At 43.8% G+C, this 20895-nt stretch overlaps 1 protein-coding gene across 1 annotated transcript in view; it reads left to right on the top strand.

Annotated features, from left to right (window-relative positions):
* Window positions 1-20895, top strand: part of LOC105887498 (zinc finger protein 548-like) — a 37236-nt gene that overhangs the window by 1231 nt on the left and 15110 nt on the right. Inside the window, 3 exon segments of the mRNA XM_023516385.1 lie at window positions 1331-1366; window positions 3275-3401; window positions 5251-6196. Coding sequence (XP_023372153.1) covers window positions 1331-1366; window positions 3275-3401; window positions 5251-6196 — 1109 coding nt within the window.

The raw sequence follows: 20895 nt of genomic DNA, 5'->3' as shown, positions 1-20895 counted from the left end.
GTCCCAGCTACTTGGGAGGCTGAGGCAAGAGAATTGCTTGAGCCCAAGAGTTTGAGGTTGCTGTGAGCTATGACGCCATGGTACGCTACCCAGGGCAAAAGCTTGAGACTCTGTCTCTCTCTCACACACACACACACTAAAGTAAAAAGATATATATGTGTGTATGTCCCATGGGCACGTGGACATGAAAGAAGGTCTAGAGTCTGAGGAAGAGGGTTGGGTGGAGATAGGCAAAGGTTAGAGGGTGTAGAGTGGACCAGACACAGACTAAGGATCAGATTGAGTAGGGGAGTATGAAGGTTATTCCTGCAGATGAGCTCTGTGATGAGGGAGAGGAGGCCCGTGACTTTTGGGGCAGACAGTGGGTGGGTCCATAAGCCCTATACTTTCTTTAGAAAGGCCTGTAGTAAGAAGGATTCTGGCCTCTTTCTGCAAAACTGGAGGGCTAGATGGGGTAAGGAGCTGGCTGACAATGGAGACTGAGTTATAAGTTGTTTTATATTCTATACTTAAAGGTTTGGTTGATGCTCAGAGACCATCCAGGATAGTGAAGGAGCTGGGTTCTAGTCCCTGATATGGTTTCCTCCCCTTTTCCACATGTCAGAAGAGAAGGGGATGATCTGCCACTCTAGTCAGAGTCCCTTAGCAAGCTCCCTTCAGAGTACTGTGTAGCAGGTCGTCCTGGTTGCATAAAGAACCAGTAGTTGACCTGCAGGCTCAGCCCCTCTGTACAACTCATTAAGTTAGGAATGTGTGAAATACTTAATAATTTAAACCCTATTTGACCAATATCTTTCTAAATATGTACATGTCGTCAGACAAATTAGTGGCAAGTTATTCAATAAATTAATTTTCTAAAATAGTTCATAATTGGTTTGACGTTATTTACCTCTTAGTGTTTGCTTTCCGTGGAAAATATTAATGTCACATTCTCTAAAATCTTGAAAAGACCAAAATATACCTCGAAATTCCAAAACTCTACTATTTAACTTAACACTGAAAATGTACACCTAAGCTATTAATTCTTGGACAGTAATATCTGATATTTATTATGTATTGCTAATGTTTGATGCAAATATGAGCCCTATGAGGTGAGAGCCATTTTCTTATCCTCTGTTTACAGAGGAGATTACTGAAGCTCAAGGAGGGTCAGTTCTGTTCTTGAGTCATGGAGCAGCCCTGAGGCAGCACTGAGGTCTGAGGAGCTGAATTTGTACAGTCAGTTTCACATCAGCTTGCTACAGAGCAAGGCAGAAGAGGTGGTAGTCCATCTTAACCTGCAGGATCCTACTATGGTTGCCCATTTCTCACAGCTTCTTTGTTTCCGCAGGGTGCCCTGGTGATGGCAGAAATGGAACCTGTACAGGTGAATAGAGGGATTCTTAATTCTCACCTACCCTAATTATCCCATGAATGGATTTCGTCCCTCCACTATAAGGAAAGGTGGTGTCCTGAGACCCTTTCCTGTTCTTCTTCCTCTCTTATGTCTGAAGACTGTGTAATTCCACAAGGCTCATTATCCTAAATTTAATCCTGTTTTATTTGGAGGGGTTCCTTTTTTGATAATTGATGTGGTAAGATATGTCAGGATGTCCTAGGCACAGGATTAATATTGTTTCAATGCTTGGATATGAGACTAAACTGTGATTTTCATGGAACTGCAAGTCTCATATCTGGTAGGAATGAGGAACTGAGAGGGAGTTGGCTAGAGGTACACAGACACCAGGCATGGGGTGATAGCTTAAGATTCTGGGCCTGTAATTGGAGGGTGGTGGGATGTAGGGAACATTTGATGTGGTCCTGATTTAAAAGTCTCCCCCTGACTTCACAGTGGAGGACAGACTGTGGAGGTGAAGGTAAAGGCTGGGGGACCCAGGAGGGTGTTCTTGAATCAGACCAGGTGGATGTTGGTGGTGGCCGGACAAGAGTGGTGTCTGTGGAGGTGAGAGGAATGATTGGCTTTGGGTTGCATTTTTTTTTTTTTTTTTTGAGATAGAGTCTCACTGTGTTGCCCTTGGTAGAGTGCCAACGTGTCACAGCTCACAGCAAGCTCAAACTCTTGGGCTTAATTCTCTTGCCTCAGCTTCCCAACTTTGGGTTGAATTTTGAAAGAGAGCTACATTGTATGAGATGGAGAGTGTGGGAGCTGGGAGGTGGGATGGAAGAGCGGTCAGGGGTGGCCCTGTGTTTTTTTCTTGTTTCAAAGGACAGATGCTCCATCATTTAGGATGTGAGAAATCAGCACTATGAGGAATCTTCAAAAAGAATGAGGAGTCAGTTTTTGTCCATGTCATGCATATTACAGAGACTCCTACTGGAGGAGTTCAGTTTGGAGACATCTACAACATGGCAGCTGTTCTATGGATGGCATGAAATTGTGGATCAAATCCACCAACCTGGAGGTGGAACTTCCAGGTTGTGGTGGCAGTGCCATTCTAAGATAAGGAATAGGACTGAGAGGTCAGAGAACCATCTCTCTACTGAAGCAGTCTACCTCTTCTGGCAGGAGGAGTGAATGGATGCCCTAGGCCCTGGCACTGGGTACTTAGGGAGGATGAGTCCAAATTTGATTTTCTGGGAGGCCAAGTTCTGGGGCTCCAGGAAAACTGATTGGTCTGTGTGCAAGATACACTGGTCATTGGAAGCATGGAGAAAAAGGTACCTATGCCACCAAGACCCAGTATCTCCTCCACAAGGGGAAGTTGTAGGGGAGAGGGACTGAAATCCTGGAGAGAGGCAGTGATTGTGCCCATGGAGTTTTAATTTATGGGTGTGAGAATGATGACAGGGACCAGCCAGTGACATGGAAAGAAAATATTTATTTCTTACATTTCCTCCAGGAGGGGTCACGGGGCTACTGAAGCACCAGAGTTGGTTAGGAAGCAGAAGACAGAAATGAGGTGACAACTGGGACCATTGCTTCTGTTAAGGTTCCTGAGGGAAGGACAAAACCATGCAGGTGACCAGCTGAAACCTGGCTAGTTTGAATAATTCCTGCACACTTGGGGAGGGCAGTGGTTGTCACTAGGTAGATGTGTGGTTCCTGTCCCTGGGTCATTGTAGGACAAAGCAAATATGGGTTTGTTCTGAGAAAGATACGGAGGTAGTTCAGAATATGGGTTCTGGATGGCAGAGGGAGGAAAACAAATTCAGCTATTAGTGTGGCCCTGTATTTAGTGGGCAGCAAATAGATGAATAGATAATCTAAAATCTAAGTAAATGCAATTTGAAAAAGCTACTTAGGTACTGTACTAAACTGTCCCAATTTTGGCAGGGCCGTGTGGTCTTTGAGGATGTGGCCATATATTTCTCCCAGGAGGAGTGGGGGCACCTTGATGAGGCTCAGAGGTCACTGTACCGAGATGTGATGCTAGAGAACATGGCGCTTCTGTCCTCACTGGGTAAGGTCCTCATACCCACCCAGCATCCTGGGTTGGGCTGTGTCTCCCCATTTTTATCTAAGTGTAGCTCTGCCTGTCCCACAGTGAGACCATGGGTGCTGCTTCTTTTCCTGGCTTTCTGGCACATGTGCTATGGGATGCAGGCCTGGGCTGGGCGCTCTGTACCCCTCTTTCCTCCCAGCCTCCTTCCCTGCTGCTCTGAGGCTCACAAGCCTCAGGGGTCAGACATCTTGAAGTTCCATGGTTTTCTCACTAGCATTGTGTCCCTGGCCTGGTTACTCTTTGTCTAACCTCTGTATTCTAGGTTGTCCCTTGTTCTTACCAATATTGCTGGCTTTGTGTGCCAGGCATTTCAAGAACTGACCTTGTCAGTATTTGGAGACCGCTGGCTTGATTTTTATAGGACTTTCTGTGAAGTTCTTATGATTACAGGATGTGGGATGCCACGGGGTGGATTTCTCTAGGTGTGTGGTGTCTACTCCCTTTCTCTAAGATTGGCCTCTCCCATGTCCCAGACATTGTTATCTCAGACAAGGGGTAGGGCTCGGGGAACCTTAGAGGGTGGACATTACTTCAGTATTAGCAATAAAGGCTCAAAGGGACATGGGTCTAATGTCTGGGAGTCAGGAAAGGATGTACTGTCAGAACTGGGTTTAGATCACACTGGTTACCTATCCTGTGCTCACCACTGTTTGATGGCAGGGCCCCTGTTTACACCTCATTTCTGCTTTTTCTTCCCCATTGGCATTTCTAGTTTGATTTCTGGCCCCTGGTTACCCTCTCCCCTCTCCCCCGCCCCCCACACATACCACAGCTCCCAGTTCTGATGTTGTGTGTTCTTTGCAGCTTCTGATCAGAGACGCAGGGGAAAGCATTGCAGACGGAATGATGATTTAAGGGAGATTGGGACTCGCTCTGGTCGGTGGCCCAGCTAAACTTTACTGATTACCTTATATACTTTCAAACATTCAGTAAGAATTTAACACATATACAAAGAGGTGAAGTGACATTAGGAAGCTACCATTTAAGATTACAATTTAGTGTGAAGGCTGAGGAACACATATACAATTGATTTTGTTTAGATTGTAAAAACATAATGGAGACTGGCTTTCTGTTCCTTTTAGCCCAAATGGAACTAGAGATTATAATGTTAATGAAGAGAGAAGGCAGAGAATAGAACCCAATGCTTGAAGACCGGTCTGTTCACCCCCAGCCCCGACCTTGGCTGATTTTCCACACCTCCTAGGGAGAGAGTCACTGCATATTCCTGCATATCTATAGGCAGGTACAGAAGCTCGATCTTCAAAGAGATGCTTCTCAAAACCAATCTCCTGAAGGAGCACATTGAGGCAAGCTGCCATGTCTTGAGCAAGGGGAACTTATCTCCTACACAGTTCTGTGGCCCCAGCCCCCTCCTCTCACCTGTTCTCTTCCACTTTTCCCCTTGCAGTGCTCTCCAGTGTGTTACAGGTGTCATAAGGTCTGTGTCCCTCAGTCCTTTGACACCATCTTCTCTGTTATCAGATTTCTCTGGGTCTGGACATAGCCTCCACACTGTTCACCAGTCACCAGCAGCCATAATCATTTGCAGAGGAATGAGTTGGAGACTCGCCTCTCCTCCCAACACTGCACCCCTCCCTGTTTCCTCACCTGTTGTCAGGGCTCTTAATCATAGACACTTGCTAGGCCTAGCTCTGCACAGCTGATCTTCTTCTCACTGGCTCCTCTGTCTGTGCCTGTCAGCAATCCCATGGCCTCATTTATGGTTGTATCTGACAGGCGTTTGTGTTGGGTCTGCCTTCTCCCACCAGAGTTAACAAGCACTTCATTAGTATTTCTCTGCTTTCAGGTTGTTGGCAAGGAGCCCAGGGTGCAGAGGCATCTTCAGAACAAGGTGTTTCTATGGGAATGTCACAGGTTATGACTGCAGTGCCCCATGTATCTACCCAGAAGATCCAGCCTGAGGAGACATGTAACCAACTCTTGAGAGACATTTTGTACCTGGTTAAGCACAGCGGAATACTTCCTGAGCAGGAGATGTATATTTGTGAAGCAGAGCTTTTTCAGCACCGAAAACAGGAGATTGGAGAGGATCTTTCCAGAAGGGAGGACAATTGGAGACCTTCATTTGAAAAGAACCCTAGAGTTCACGTGGCAAAGAGGACCACATGCAGCGAGGGTAGGAAGGACTCGCTGGCCCTCTCTGGCTTTCTGCAGCACCAGGCCCCTCAAAGTGGATGGAAGCCCTTCAGGGACACAGAGAACAGGGAATTATTTCTAACTGGACAAAATGATCACAAATGCAGTGCCTGTGGGAAAACCTTCAACTTCAAACATGCACTTATTGAGCACCAGAAAATGCACAGAAGAGGAAGGCCTTATGAGTGCAACAAATGTGGGAAATTGTTTATGTATGGTGCCAACTTCATGAAACATCAGACAGTTCACAGTGGTGAAAGGACTTATGAGTGCAGAGAATGTGGGAAATCTTTTACATACAACTATAGACTCGTGAGACATAAGAGAGTTCACACTGGAGAAAGGCCTTATGAGTGTGACATATGTGGGAAATTCTTTAGGTACAGCTCTACATTAGTAAGACATCAGAGAGTTCACACTGGAGAAAGGCCTTATGAGTGCAGGGTGTGTGGGAAAGCCTTTAGCCACAAACATATACTTGATGAGCACCAGAAAATTCACAGTGGAGAACGACCTTATGAGTGTAGTGAATGCCAGAAAGCCTTCATTAGGAAGTCTCACCTGGTTCATCACCAGAAAACCCACAGTGAAGAGAGGCTATGTGCTCCCTGAATGTGGGGAGTTCTGTAGTTACAACTCCAGCCACATTGAATATCAGAGATTTCACAATGGAGAAACGTTGCCATTGACTATTTTAAATGGGTATTTCATTAATGTTATGTAAATTCATATTTTTATGTAATTTATGTCTAGAACTTATCTTGCAAAAATGAAACTCTATAGCCATTGAACCACAACTTCTCATCCTCCTTTGTTACTGTTCCTGGCAACTTCGAAACTGCATTACTATACTGTGTATCTGAATTCAACACTGATTAGTTCCTCATATAAGTGGGTTCATAGGTATTTGTGTTTTTGAGATCAGCTTATTTTACTTTGGATAATCTCAAGTGTATCAGAATTGGCTTCCATTTTTAGGTGAAATAATTTTCTATTGTACATATACACGTCACATTTCTTCATCCATTCATCTGTCAGTGGGTGCTTGGATTACTTCCACCTTTTAGCTTTTGGGAATAATGCTGCTGTGAATATTGAGTGTACAAATATCTATTGAAAACTTTGCTTTCCATTCTTTTGGAGTACATACCTAGAAAAGGAGATGCTGGATCATATAGTATTTCAATTTTTAACCTTTTGAGGAACTGTTTCTACCATCTTACATTCTTACCAACAGTATAGAAGGGTTCCAGTCTGTGCACTTCTCTGCCAACATTGTTCATTTTCTCATTTTTGTTTTTGTTCTTGATAGCAGCTATCTTATTGTGTGTGAAATGGAATCTCACTGTGCTTTTCATTTTTATTTTGCTGATAATGATGTGAGCAGCTTTTCATGTGATGTTAGGCATTTGTGTATCTGGAAAAGTATATTCAAGTCTCTTTTTAAAAAAAATTTTTCATGGGATTGTTTGCTTTTTGTTTAGTTATAGGAATTCTTTCTATATTCTGGATGTTAACCCCTTTACAAATATATGATTTTCAAAAATTACCTTCCAATCTGTAAGTTGTCTTTTTGCTCTGTTGATTGTGTCCTTTGATGAAATTTTTAATTTTTATATATAGGTGATTCTTTATCTGTGGGTTCAATCTCCATGGGTTGAACTAACCATGGATAAAAAATATTTTGTTTTTTGTTTTTTGTTTTTTTTTGAGACAGAGCCTCAAGCTGTCCCCCTGGGTAGAGTGCTGTGGCATCACAGCTCACAGCAACCTCCAACTCCTGGGCTCAAGCAAGTCTCCTGCCTCAGCCTCCCAAGTAGCTGAAACCATAGGCGCCTGCCACAACACCCGGCTATTTTTTTTGGTTGCAGCCGTCATTGTTATTTGGTGGGCCTGGGCTAGATTTGAACCCGCCACCTTAGGTGTATGTGGCTGGCACCGAGCCGATGAAAAATATTTGTATAGTTCAGGTATATATCAAGAGAGAAAAAAAAAGAAAAGAAACATGTTTGGGTCTGTACTGAACATGTACAGACTTTTTTCCCTTGTCCTTCTCTAAATAATATAGTATAACAACTCTTTACATATCATTTACGTTGTATTGTTACATTCTAGAGATGATTAAAAGCTATGAGAAGATGAGTATAGGTTATACGCAATAACCTATATGCCTTTTATATAATGGACATGAGCATCAGCAGATTTTTGTATCCACAGGGTATCCTAGAACCAATTCTCCAAAGATAGCAAGAGAAAGCTATCATCTAGTTTATCTATTTTTACCACTGTTACCTGGTTTTTTGTTGTTTTGATGCAGAATCTCATTGTCACTTGCCTAGAGAGCGGCAGCATCATCATAGCTCACTGCAGCCTCCAACTCCTGGGCTCAAGTGATCCTCCTGTCTCAGTCTTCCAAGTATCTGGGACTACAGGCATCAACACAATGGGTAATTTTTCTATTTTTAGTAGAGACAGGGTCTTGCTCTTTCTCAGGCTGGTCTCAAAATCCTGGCTTCAAATGATCCTCCTGCCTTGGCCTCCCAAAATGCTAGGATTATAGGCATAGCCCAGTTACTTGTTTGATGTTATATCCTGGAAATCATTGTCAAATTCAATGTCATGAAATTGTTTTCCCTATGTTTTATTCTAAGACTTTTATAGTGTATTTGTAAGATTTACATTTAGGTCATTGATGCATTTGAGTTCATTTTTGAAACAGTGTAAGAAAAGGGTGGGGAGCCTGTGGCCTTCAGGGTGCACCTGACCTTCTAGGTCTTTAAGTGCAGCCTTTTGACTAAATGCAGAATTTACAGAACAAATATCTTTATTTTTAATTATACATTTATGTTTATCTTTTATCTGTTTATTTTATTTTTAAAATGAACATATTATAACTACCAAAGAAAGAATAAAATAAATTTCAATGGAATAATCCCCCAAGATTGGCACAGTTAGAACATTAGTGAGCCAAGAAGCTAAATTGGGCTAGGCTCCTGTAGGGCAGTGGTTACAGCATCAGCCACATATACCGAGGCTGACAGGTTTGAACCCAGCCCTGGCCAGCTAAACAAGAATGATACCTGCAACAAAAAAATAGCCGGGCGTTGTGGTGGGTGCCTGTAGTCCCAGCTACTTGGGAGGCTGAGGCAAGAGAATCTCTTAAGCCTAAGAGTTTGAGGTTGCTGTTAGCTGTGATGTCATGGCACTCTACCAAGGGTGGCATAGTGAGACTCTGTGTCTCAAAAATAAATTTAAAAAGCTAAATTGATGGCTGCTACACTCCTGATTTAATTCCAACTTCTACCTGACTGGCCACATCAGGATGGTTGGTGAGAATTTATGGGGTTGAGTTCACCAGTGTGTTAACTAGTTTTTGACAACAGTGCACTGTGTGTGTTTGAAGTGGGATTTGTGAACAGTTGAATAGTTTGACAGTATTTTTTTTTTTAATTCTGTCTTCTTAACAGCCCATCATGTCAAGACCAAGAGAAGGCTGAGGGAAGAAAAGAATTTTTAATGAGGACTGGAAATTGCAATTTTATCTTGTTCATGCTAAAAATTTGCTTGCTTTGTGATCTGTAGTATCAATAATAAAGGAATCCAGTGCTCATCCCCATAATACTCATAAGGACCACAAATACTTTAAATTAGAGGGAGAGGCACAAAAGGTTGTATTGCAGAAATTAAAAGATGATAAGCAAAAGTAAAGACAATTTCTTCAAGTGAAAAAATTCATACTGTGTTTACTTGATTTTTAATATCAGAGGGTAGCCATAAAGTTCATGTGAAATTTAAAATAGTTTAACATAGTAAATTGCACACAAACTTTTGGTTGTGTTTCCATGTCAAAACCTACAAATCTATTACATATTTTTTTAAATTTTGAGATAGAGTCTCACAATGTGGCCCTAGGTAGAGTGCTGTGATGTCATAGCTCACAGCAACCTCAAACTCTTGGGCTCAAATGATTTTCTTGCCTCAGCCTCCCAAGTAGCTGGAACTATAGGCACCTGCCACAATGCCGCTAATTTTTGGTTGTAGTTTTCGTTGTTTAGCTGGCTCTGGTCAGGTTCAAACCTGCCACCTTTGGCTATGGGTGCCAAGCCTACAAATCTATTTTTTTAAATAGTTGAAGATATATCTCTTAATGAATACAATGTAACATATTTAATCCACCCATTATCATGGACATTTAGGTTGAGTTTTTTTCCACTTCCAACAATGGATGGATATGTTTGTACATATTTTTTATCTGTACTTGTAGGAACATACAGACTCATTTGGTAAGTGTTTTATCAGTCATCTAGGTATACAAATGATGGGATTGTTAAATGTGCTTTCCTTGGTTTGCAAGTAAACTTCTTTCCTTGTGGGTTCCCAGACACTGTTCATCTTAGAATACGTGTTTTCTCACGGACTTTACTTATTTGTCTCTTGGATAATTCGGATTTAGTTACTAACTGGCGTGAGCTCATCGGGTGGCAAAACGTTTTTCTCCAGTTTTTTGTTTACTTTTGGAGATTGTTTATGATGACAGGAAGCCAGAGGTCCGGGTTTCCCAGACCAGGCTCAAGGCCAGTGGAGTGCCTCCCAGTGCACCACCTGCTCTCCCCTGTTCCACAGGCAGTGATGATGAGGTTGAACAGAAGTATAGCCACCAGGTAGACCACTGACAGCACCTTGTTGTGGTCCATGGATGGGAGACAGCTGAGGCAGCAATAGATGAAGAGAGCTGCTGAGTAGAGATTCTGCCCACCATAGCCAGGTGGAATGCACGAAAATCAAGAAACATAAAATCCTCGTGGAAGGAAACAAATGAAACCCTCCCAACAGCACCAATAAGTTGAGGAAATTGAAGCTTGCAGGGGTGAATTAGAAAAGAACACGGTTGGGTGGTGCTTGTGTCTCAATGGGTAGAGTGCTGGCCCCATATACTGAGGGTGGTGGGTTTGAACCCGGCCCCAGCCAAACTGCAACAACAACAAAAAATAGTCAGGTATTGTGGTGGGCCCCTGTAGTCCCAGCTACTTGGAAGACTGAGGCAAGAGAATTGCCCAAGCCCAGGAGTTGAAGGTTGCTGTGAGCTGTGACACCATGGCAAGGGTGATAAAGTGAGACTCTTTAAGAAAAAGAAAGACTGCCAACTGTGTTTCTTGGAATTGAAATAACCCACCATAATACAGCCTATCTCAATACTTTCAGTTACCTACATACAGTACAGAAGGAATGACTGAAGTTAATTAACATGTGTACCATCCTAAATATTTTTCATTTATTCTTCCTTCTGTCCATTGACTGACATCTCCCCATCCCGTCCCAGCCCCTGATAAGCTCCATTCTACTCTCTGCTTCTATACTTTGAATTGTTTTCAAATTCCACATGTGAATGAGAAATGCCTGGCTTATCCCACTTAGCATAATGTCCTCCAGGCTCATTTATGTTGTAGAAAATGACAGCATTCTTCTTTTTTTTTTTGAAGCTGAGCAGTTTCCCATTGCGTATCTGCCACATTATCTTTCCATTCACTATAGACACCGTGGGGTGATTCCAGATCTTGACTATTGCAAGCAATGCTGCATTCGTTATCTATTTATGGAGCACCTACTGCATCAAATAAGGTTCTAGTTGTCGGAGACAGCAGCAAGCAAGTCAGACCAAAAAAAAAAAAAAAAAAAAAAATCTCTGTTCTTGTGGCTCTTATACTCCTGTGGATGGAAGAAGACTGTCAACCAGTAAATCAGAGTTTCTCAACGTTGTCACTACTGACATGTTGGGGCTGAGTCATTCTTTCCCTGTGAGCCATGCTGTGCACTGCAGGATGTGGAGCAGCACCCCTGGTGGCTTCAACACACTAGGTGCCGGTGACACCCCCCCTTTCCAGCTGCAGCAACCAAAGACGTTCAGACATTGCCAAGTGCTTGCTGGGGAACAAAGTCGCCCCATTTGGGAACCACTGCTGTAACACAATAAGATCACTGCAGCTATCCATCTAGTCATTCGGCAAGTTCTTGCTGAGTGTGTGCCGTGTGTTGGGCACCATTCCATGCACTGAAGATACAAAGAGGGAACCACCTGAAGACCTGGCCTCTGCCATGTGCACATTTTACCAAAGAGGAAACAGCTTCTCACAGAGCCTAAATACCCATGGCCAAGCAGCAGCCACACTAACCCACAATGAAGCATCTTTTCCTCTCTGACAATTCTGGGATGCATTTTTCTCAAACAGTGACAGAGCCCCTGGGAAGGAGGTGCCAGCAAGATCAGCAGCTGCTTCTGTAATGAGTTCAACAAGATGCAAACTTTATTTGAAATTCCCAGGCCAGTTTGTGCTTGCCTGACCCTAACAAGCTCAGAGACCATGGGCCCTAGAGGCTCAGGGAGGCCAGACAGAAGCCAATTAGTGCATCCTCGGCTTCCACCTGATCCTCCCCACCAAGAGACCCTTGAGGGCATTCTCTGGGGCCCTGAGTGAGTTGGCAGAGGTCTCCTCCTTGGGGAGCCACCAAGAGTTTCAACTTAATGGAGTTTTTCTTAGCCTTAGAAAAATGGTTTGCTGTGTTGTGATCTGGGACTCCTGGAATTGCCAACTTCTGTTAGCAGGTGAGTGGAATTTCACCAGACACCAGGGACTCCAGATGGGGGTCATTTGTAGCTGTTGGAACCAGCAGCACTTCATTTGTGTTGTGTTCTCCATCAAGCTGCCTCATCTCTCTGTGGATCTGAACTTTAACTTGCATCTCAAGGAGTGGTGCTGAAGGCACGTGCTTTCTAGCTGCAGGATTCCTGAGTGGAAAGAATCACCTGATTTGATGATACTAATGGCCGATGACTCCCCCAAATCTAGAACCCTAATGAGGATTTTCCCAACTACCAAAACTGTGTCTCCCTCTCCTACTCAGCCTCTCCAATTTGATGTCAAACAGACATCTCACAGTTAACCCAGTAAAAAAACAAGACCACAACTTTATGTGCTCAAATCTGCTCCTCCTACACTTTTTCCCCAGCTCAAATAAATGGCATCTCTGTCTAAAATACATGTACCTACACATTAAGTCCTCTCTTAATGTCATCTATAGGTTCTTGGGAACTGTGACTTCAAACAAAACCAATGTCTAGGGCGGTGCCTGTGGCTCAGTGGGTAGGGCACCGGCCCCATATACCAAAGTTAGTGGGTTCAAACCTGGCCCCAGCCAAACTGCAACAAAAAATAGCCAGGCATTGTGGTGGGAGCCTGTAGTCCCAGCTCCTCAGGAAGCTGAGGCAAGAGAATCACCTAAGCCCAGGAGTTGGAGGTTGCTGTGAGCTGTGATGCTACAGCGCTCTACTGAGGGTGATAACGTGAGACCCTGTCTCTAAAAAAAAAAAAAAAAAAAAGATATATCTCTAATGAAACCAATTTTACCCTAGGCTAACTGACATAAATAAGAGTTAAGTTTCTACAGCATATTTCTGATCCTCAAAACATCACCGAACTTCTAAATAAAGACCCAAATACTTCTAATGTTAAACATTGAAATATGTGTGAGCTTTACCTACCTTTAAGAAAGATTAATAATGATTTACCCAGTTATTGTAGTTCAGAGTCTCAGGTGGCTGGAGCCCACCCCACCAGCTTAGGGCATAAGGCAGAGTCCAGCGCCGGACAAGCCGTCATCTCATTGCAGGGCACACTCACACACACATCCTCACCACCTTATAGTGGGCCTATGTAGACATACCAATTAACACACGTCTTTGGAATGTAGGAGGAAACCAGAGCTCCAGGAGAATACCTACAGGGAAAAAATTCATGAAATGGCTTAACATCCATAATATATAAGAAACTTTCCTGCAAATCAATATGAAAAATCAAAAGGCCCAGTAGAAAATGTTTTAAAAGCATATGTACAGGACTTTCCCAAAAGAATAAATACAAATGGTCAAACACATAAAAAAGGTAGCTTCTCTAGAAACCATGGAAAAGAAAACAAAAATGAGATAATTTGAGCCATCAGAAGGATGGTTCCTCCTATTGGCCAGGTGGACAAAAAAACAAAAACCCAAAAAACTCTTATACACAGTTATACTGAGTTTGCATACTTCTTCAGAATTAAAATGTTTTGATTTAGCAGGTTTCATGGAACCTATTCTGTTTATAGATATGAATAGAATACAGTTTGCTTTATGGATAGATACAACATCAAAATACAAAGATTAGGCTCAGCGCCTGTAGCTCAACAACTGGGGTGCCAGCCACATACACCAGAGCTGGTGGGTTTGAACCCAGCTGGGGCCTGCCAAACATCAATGACACCTACAACCAAAAAATAGCTGGGTGTTGTGGCAGGTGTCTGTAGTCCCAGCTACTTGGGAGGCTAAGGCAAAAGAATTGCTTAAGCCCAAGAGTTTGAGGTTGCTGTGAGCTGTGATGCTACAGCACTCTACTGAGGGTGACATAGTGAGACTCTGTCTAAAAAAAAAAAAAAATAATATATATATATGTATATATACACATACACACACAAAGATCAATTGCTTGTATGAATACCAGCAACAGTCATTCAGAAAATGTCATGAAAAATCGAATCCCATTCATAAGAGTCACTAAAATCCAAGCTAATGAGAAAAATTAAAAATTATGCCAAACTTACATGAAGAAATTCATTAAAACTTTTCTGAAAGTTCTAAAATAAAATGCCCTAGAGAGGTACAAGGACACCAACTGCAGGACCATTATGCTTGTCGAAAAAAGTTGAAAACACTCTAACAGTCCATCAATGTGAGAATGGGACCTTAACTTTTCATCCATAGTTTGACTTCCTGCAGCAAAAAAATGTATTTTTGTGTATGATCCCTATTTATTCAACAGAAATCTCTCCGAGACATGTTGTTAAGCAGAAAACATATGTTGAAGAAAAATACTAATATTAATAATTTTCAATAACACTATGATGGTGTTTAATATCACCAGAACAGTCTAGCAAGAGTGTAGTGCTGGGGGAGGGCAGGACAAAGCTGATCCACAGCTTGTCAAACAAAGTCTTGTTCTCATAGGTTACCGCCAACATAGGACAGAAAGTCCCCGGAGGTAAGGCTGGGAAAATTCCCAAGAAGATGAGACAGAAACAGTCAAGAGCAAATGCCGTGGCTCAGAGCAAACCTCAGAGAATTCATCAGCTCTGGTCCATCCCCAGCACTTTAATTGCCACAGCTGTAATGTGGGAATTTGTCCCAGAGCAGGAAAGGGCCTGGCTTTTTTTATCACACGTCACCTTGTAGCCTTCCATCAGCTCAGCCTGGCTCCATGAAGAGGTTCGGTTTCACCTGCTACTGAAGGACAGCAGTCAGTAGCCAGGTAAGTTGGGCTGTTCTGAATTTCCAAGTGGCTTCCATCTCACACCAGGGAGATCAGTTGTTCAAACTTCAGGTTGCAGTGGTAGTCAACAGGGCCTGGATCCTAGCCCTGCCATTTACTAGCTATGAGAACTTGAGCAAAGCCTTTAACCTTTCTGGACCTCAGTTTTTCTATCTGTGAAACAGGGATGATAAAGTTGTACTCGCCCTGTGGGGTGGTCAGGAGGATTTAAGTGGGTTGTATGAAAAGCTCTTATACCTGTATCTGGCTCCCAGGAAGTGATGTCTAAACGCTGATTATCAGCACAAAGGACTGAAAACTCAAGTAAGGGTTTGAGGTCTGGTTCTGTTGCTTCCTCTGAATCTCAATTCCCTCTTCTGTAAAATGGGAACATTAACAGGGCATGCCTTAAACATTTGAGAATCCATTGAGATCACATCTAGAAACCTACTGACACGATTTTACTGCTTCTGTGAACAGGCAGTACACGTACAGTTTAAAAAATCCAAGTCATTTCTCTGTCTGAGTGCTCCCCCAGAGAGACCAAACTTATGCATTTTCTGGGCATGTGTCAGTGGTGCCCTGGACTTGTTTTCACATCACATCAACTATGGATACTGGGCGCTTTTTCTTTTCTTTTTTCTTTTTCTTTTTCTTTTTTTTTTTTTTTGGAAACAGAGTCTCACTTTGTCACCCTTGGTACAGTGCTGTGGCATAATAGCTCGCAGCAACCTCAAACTCTTGGGCTCAAGCAATTCTCCTGCTTCAGCTTCCTGAATAGCTGGGACTACAGGCACCTTCCAAAATGCCCGGCTCTTTTTTAGAGATGGGGGTCTCACTCTGGCTCAGATTGGTCTCGAACCTGTGAACTCAGGCAATCCACCCACCTCAGCCTCCCAGAGTGCTGGGATTATAGGTGTGAGCCACCATGCCCGGCCGCTTTTTGCTTTTCGTTACGTTTATTATTTCATAGCTGAACTCAGGGCTGCCCCCTTCCCTCAATGGTTTTATAATACCCTACTGTGAAGTGTCCCACAATTAAGTTGTCTCCTATGGACGGGCCTGAGGCTCGCTCAGCGTTTCACTACCAACAACAAGGTAAGAAGCATTTCAGGGCTGCACCTTGATTTCCCTGTGTCTGGTGTTTCTGCCAGACAAGCCCCAAGAAGTGGAATTGCTGGTTCAGGAGATGGTAACAACTATTCTCAAAAGAGTTTGCATCTAGTTGTGTTCCCACCAGCCATGCATGGGGGAAATAGCAAATAAACAGACAAGTGCCACAGAACAGAAAGTATGATTTTGTTGTTTGGATCCTGGGATAGCCAGCAGAAGTCCCACCAAGCAGATGGGGCTGTGGGTGAGAATCATGGGGTTGCCATCCCCCCCACCACACCCCACCCCACCATCACTGTGCTATTTGAGTTCACCTTCCTCAGCCTCAGTGTGGTCTCTACTGAATGGGGCTAATCATGCCAGACTCTTCAGGTCCCTGTGAGGGTTTAGTGAAGGGCTTCCTGGGGAGCACTTGGCACAGCCTCCAGCCAAGGCTTGATAAATGGCGGCTTCTGTTTCAACCCTACATGGACACCGCAAAAAAAAAAAAAAACAGAATGCAGAAAAGCAAAAGGAGGACTTTCAGCTTTGGCCCAGTAGCACTCTCTGAGGTGGCCCTTCCCTGGCACAATCCTGCTGAGTTTCCTCAATGTGATTCAGTCAGAGGTGCCAGAAAAGTAGGGTGACCAGACATCCCGCTTTTGGCGGGACAGTCCCGCTTTTTAACAATTTGTCCCACGTCACACAGCGTTTTTAAAAAGTCCCGATTTTTGGAAAGAATGCACGAACGGGCGGGAGAACAGGAAGGGAATATATGGCTGCCATGTGGCTATTTCTCCAGGATATGAGTTTTATATTATTTTTGTTAGTTTTATAATGTTAAACTGTAATAATAACAAATAATTGTTGAGAAGTGATTATCGAGAACTGCTCATCAAAGTTTGCATTGTTGTCAGGCCCTGCCCTGCCCCACCCCTGGCCACCTTGTCCTGCTTTACAAATGTTAAAATCTGGTCACCCTACAGAAAAGGCCCCAAGTCAGGGCTTCTTGCTCTCTGCCAGTGACTACGGGGTTGGGGACTCTCTGCTGGGGGCTCAGCAGAATCTCTGCCCTCTGCTGATCAGATGGCAGGAGCATCCTCCCAAGACCTGAGGACCAAAAATTTCTCCAGATATTGGCCAGCGTCCCCTGGACAGACAGTCCCTGGCGGACACCCACTGTGGAGACTGGAATGTAACTGGGATAGGACTCAGTTGGGAATGTCACAGAGGATGTGCAGGCTTTGGGAAGAGGCAGCTTCTAAAATCTCATCCACCCCCATTAGCAACGCTTCTGTGGAACACACTTGCCAGTGGGACAAAGAGCCCCCCGCAGGGGTTCTGGTCATCTCCATGGCTTCACACTGATGTTTGTGGTGCTGCTGTTTTGTGGCCATGAGGGGTGACCCCCAGCAGTTCTCAGAAACCAAGGCTCAGAGATTTGCAGGAACACAAATGCACAGTCTTCTGTATGCACATGCTAATCTCCTATAATCATGACAACCTCACCAGAGGGGTCATGCTAGTCCTGCATGTTGCAGACAAAAACAAAAGACAAAAACAAACAACAACAACAAAAAAGAAAGCACAGAGAGGTGAAGTAATCCGTTTGAGACCACACAGCAAGCAAATGGCAGCAGGTCTGGGGCTTGGCTCTAGGCGGCCTCCCCGGACAGTCCGATGTGCACCGCGGCACAAGCTGCCCCCCAGTCGTAGGTTAACAACCTTGGAGACTTTCAAAACTATTTTTTTTCAGGGCTGGGCCCTGTCATCAAAAGAGAGCTGAGCGGATAATCCAGTAATGATTTAATGAACTTAGAACTGGCTTCGGCTGAAGGAGCAGGGCTGGAAAAAGTGCGCTCCCGATACTGCTCCTCCTCCCAGAGGAGTAGGTTGGAAATGACTTTGCAAGCTCCTCACCTTGAGGATGAGAAAGGCAAGCACGGGAGGGCAGTCAGAGCAGCACAGTGGGGACCGTGTGAGGCGGTTTCAGCGGTGAGTGGAGCACATTAGTTGTTTCCCAGCTGAGAAGTATTTTTTTTTTAGAGATAGTCTCACTTTGTCGCCCTCAGTGGAGTGCTGTAGCGTCACAGCTCACAGCAACCGCAAGCTATTGGGCTTAGGCGATTCTCTTGCCTCAGCCTCCTGAGTAGCTGGGACTACAGGGACCTGCCACAACGTCTGGCTATTTTGTTGTTGTTGTTGCAGTCCGGCCGGGCTGGGTTCGAACCCGCCACCCTCAGTATATGGGGCCGGCGCCCTACTCACTGAGCCACAGGCGCCACCCGCTGAGATGTATTTTTTAACCAAACAGAACATCAGTTTTGCCGCATTTCAGCGTGGGGGCAGGACAAACTCGCACAGAGGTTCCAGAAAGCGCTGAGTAGAAGTAAGCTGTGGCATCTTCGAGAGTGGTGGCACGGGAAGGAAGTGAGACCCTGCACGAGCGTGGGCGGCCCTGGCTGTGTCCCACTCGTGACAGCACAATCATGGCGGTTTTTCTCAGGAATCTCGTGGAGAAGAAGAAGGGTGATTTGAGGTTGTGCCCCCCTGCCCCCTCTGTTTTCAGTTTGCTGGGGGAGGCTCCGCATTTCCGTGAAGCGGACAGGAGGCAGTGGGATAATAAGGATAATAGGGGGAGAAGGTGGAGGACGCACGGAAGCCATGCTCGTTTCTTACGCAGCTGTAACAAGAAATTACAATATTGTCTCCTAAACCAGCACGCGATTATTATCTTACGGCTCTAGAAATCCAAAGTCTGAGGATGGGTGTCACTGGGCTAAAGCCAAAGTGTTGGGCAGGGCTCCTCCTCCCGGGCCCAGAGGGGATGCTCTCTGCGCCTTTTTCAGCTTCCAGGCGCTCTCATTCCAGGCTCTTTCTCAGGTCCCATCACTCTGGCTACTTCCCTGCCCTTCTTTTTCTACTTTTAAGGATCTTTGTGATCACATTGGGCCAACATGGATAATACAGAATCATCTTAAGATCAGCTATTTAGAAACAAATACCAGAGACACAAACCATAGTCCCACATCCCTTTATAATTAAATAGAATCTATGAAAGATATATTACATTTAATATGAAATGATTAGAGAAATTGTTATTAAAAATAAGATTTAAAGGGGGTGTCATATCACCACATTCTTGTATGAAGAAATCAAATGAATAATATTTAGAAATGAAGAAAAATCCCATCTGCACCCTTAATTTCCCTTTGCCAGGTAATGAAATATATTTCACAAGTTTTGGGGTTTAGGATGTGGATGTTTCTTCCTGCCACAGAGGTCCTGGGTGAGGTGAGCAGGCATGGAAGAATAAACCTTCAAGAGAAGGGGTACCCCCTCCTCCAAGGATGAACCACAAGGAGATATACCTCCCATCCATTAGAATGGCTCCTATTAAAAAAATAGAATAGCAAGTGTTGGTGAGTGTGTGGCAAAATTGGAATTCTTTCTTCTACACTGCTGATTGGAATGCAAAATGATGCAGCCACTGTGGAAAACAGCACAGCAGTTTCTCAAAAAATTCAAAACTGAATTACAGTATGATCCAACAATTCCACTTCTTGGTATATACTCAAGAGAATTAAGAGCAGAGCCTTGAAGGACATCACATTTGCACCTCCACATTCACTGCAGCATTATTCAGCATAGCCAAATGGTAGAAGTAACCTGAGTGTCCATCAAAGCAGGAATGAATAAATAAAATGTGACACCTACATATAATATAATTGTATTATTATTAGGAAATTCTGACCCATGCTATAACATTGTGAGCCCCAAAGACAGTATGCTAAGTTAAATAAGCCAGTCACAGAAAGAAAAATACTGTATAATTTCACTTAAACGAGGTACCTGGAGTAGTCAAGTATATAGAGACAAAGGATGGTAAAAGTCAGAGAGAGTAGGAATGGAGAGTTATTATTTAAAGGGTGCAGAGTTTCAGTTTTCTGAGAGAGTCCTGGAGATGGATGGTAGCGATGGTTACACAACAATGTGAATACATTTAACAACACTGAATTGTACAGTTAAAAATGATAACTATGGTAATTTTTTTAAAGGCTATATAATTATATTTCACAAGTCTTTGATTGGCTGGGATCAGCGGGATTATTCTTCGGCTTCACAAGATGACAGCCAGAATTGAAGACTCCATCAGGCTGAAATGTTCAAGAGGGAGTATGAAGATGGCTGGTAATTGAGGTAATTGGCTGGGAGTTTCAGCTGGAGCAACACACTAGGGCAGCTCGGGTCTTCTCCACATGGCCTCTCTACTGTGGCTTGGGATTCTTGGAACAGGATAGGTGGGTTCCAATAAGCAGAAAATAGAAGCTGCCAATCCCCTTAAGAAATAGACATAGAAGTCCCAGAACATCATTTTTGCTATGTCCTATTGGTCAAAGCCAGCTCCAGAGCCAGCAGTGATTCAAAAGAAGGGGAAATAAGCCCCTCCTCTTAATGGGAGGATCCCATACAGGATATGAAAAGAATTTAAATCAAGAGCCATTTACAACATGTTCCTTTCTCTTTAATTTATGCTTCCATTTAAAGTTTACATTTATTTATTTATTATTAATTATTTAGAGACAGACTCTCAAGCCGTCACCCTGGGTAGAGTGCCACAGCGTCACAACTCACAGCAACCTCAAACTCTTGGGCTTAAGTGATTCTCTTGCCTCAGCCTCCCAAGTAGCTGGGACTACTGGTGCCCACCACAATGCCCAGCTATTTTTGTTACTGTTTTTGTTGCAGTTATCATTGTTGTTTAGCAGGCCCAGGCCAACCTCAAACCTGCCAACCTTGGTGTATGTGGCTGGCATCCTACTCACTGAGCTATGGGCGCTGAGACCAGCTTTTTTTTTTTTTTTTTT

Source organism: Otolemur garnettii, unplaced genomic scaffold (genome assembly GCF_000181295.1).
Source record: "Otolemur garnettii isolate 467f Iridium unplaced genomic scaffold, OtoGar3 scaffold00091, whole genome shotgun sequence".
NCBI lineage: Eukaryota > Metazoa > Chordata > Mammalia > Primates > Galagidae > Otolemur > Otolemur garnettii.
Note: the sequence above shows the minus strand (reverse complement) of the source record. Positions and strands in the feature narration are given on the sequence as shown.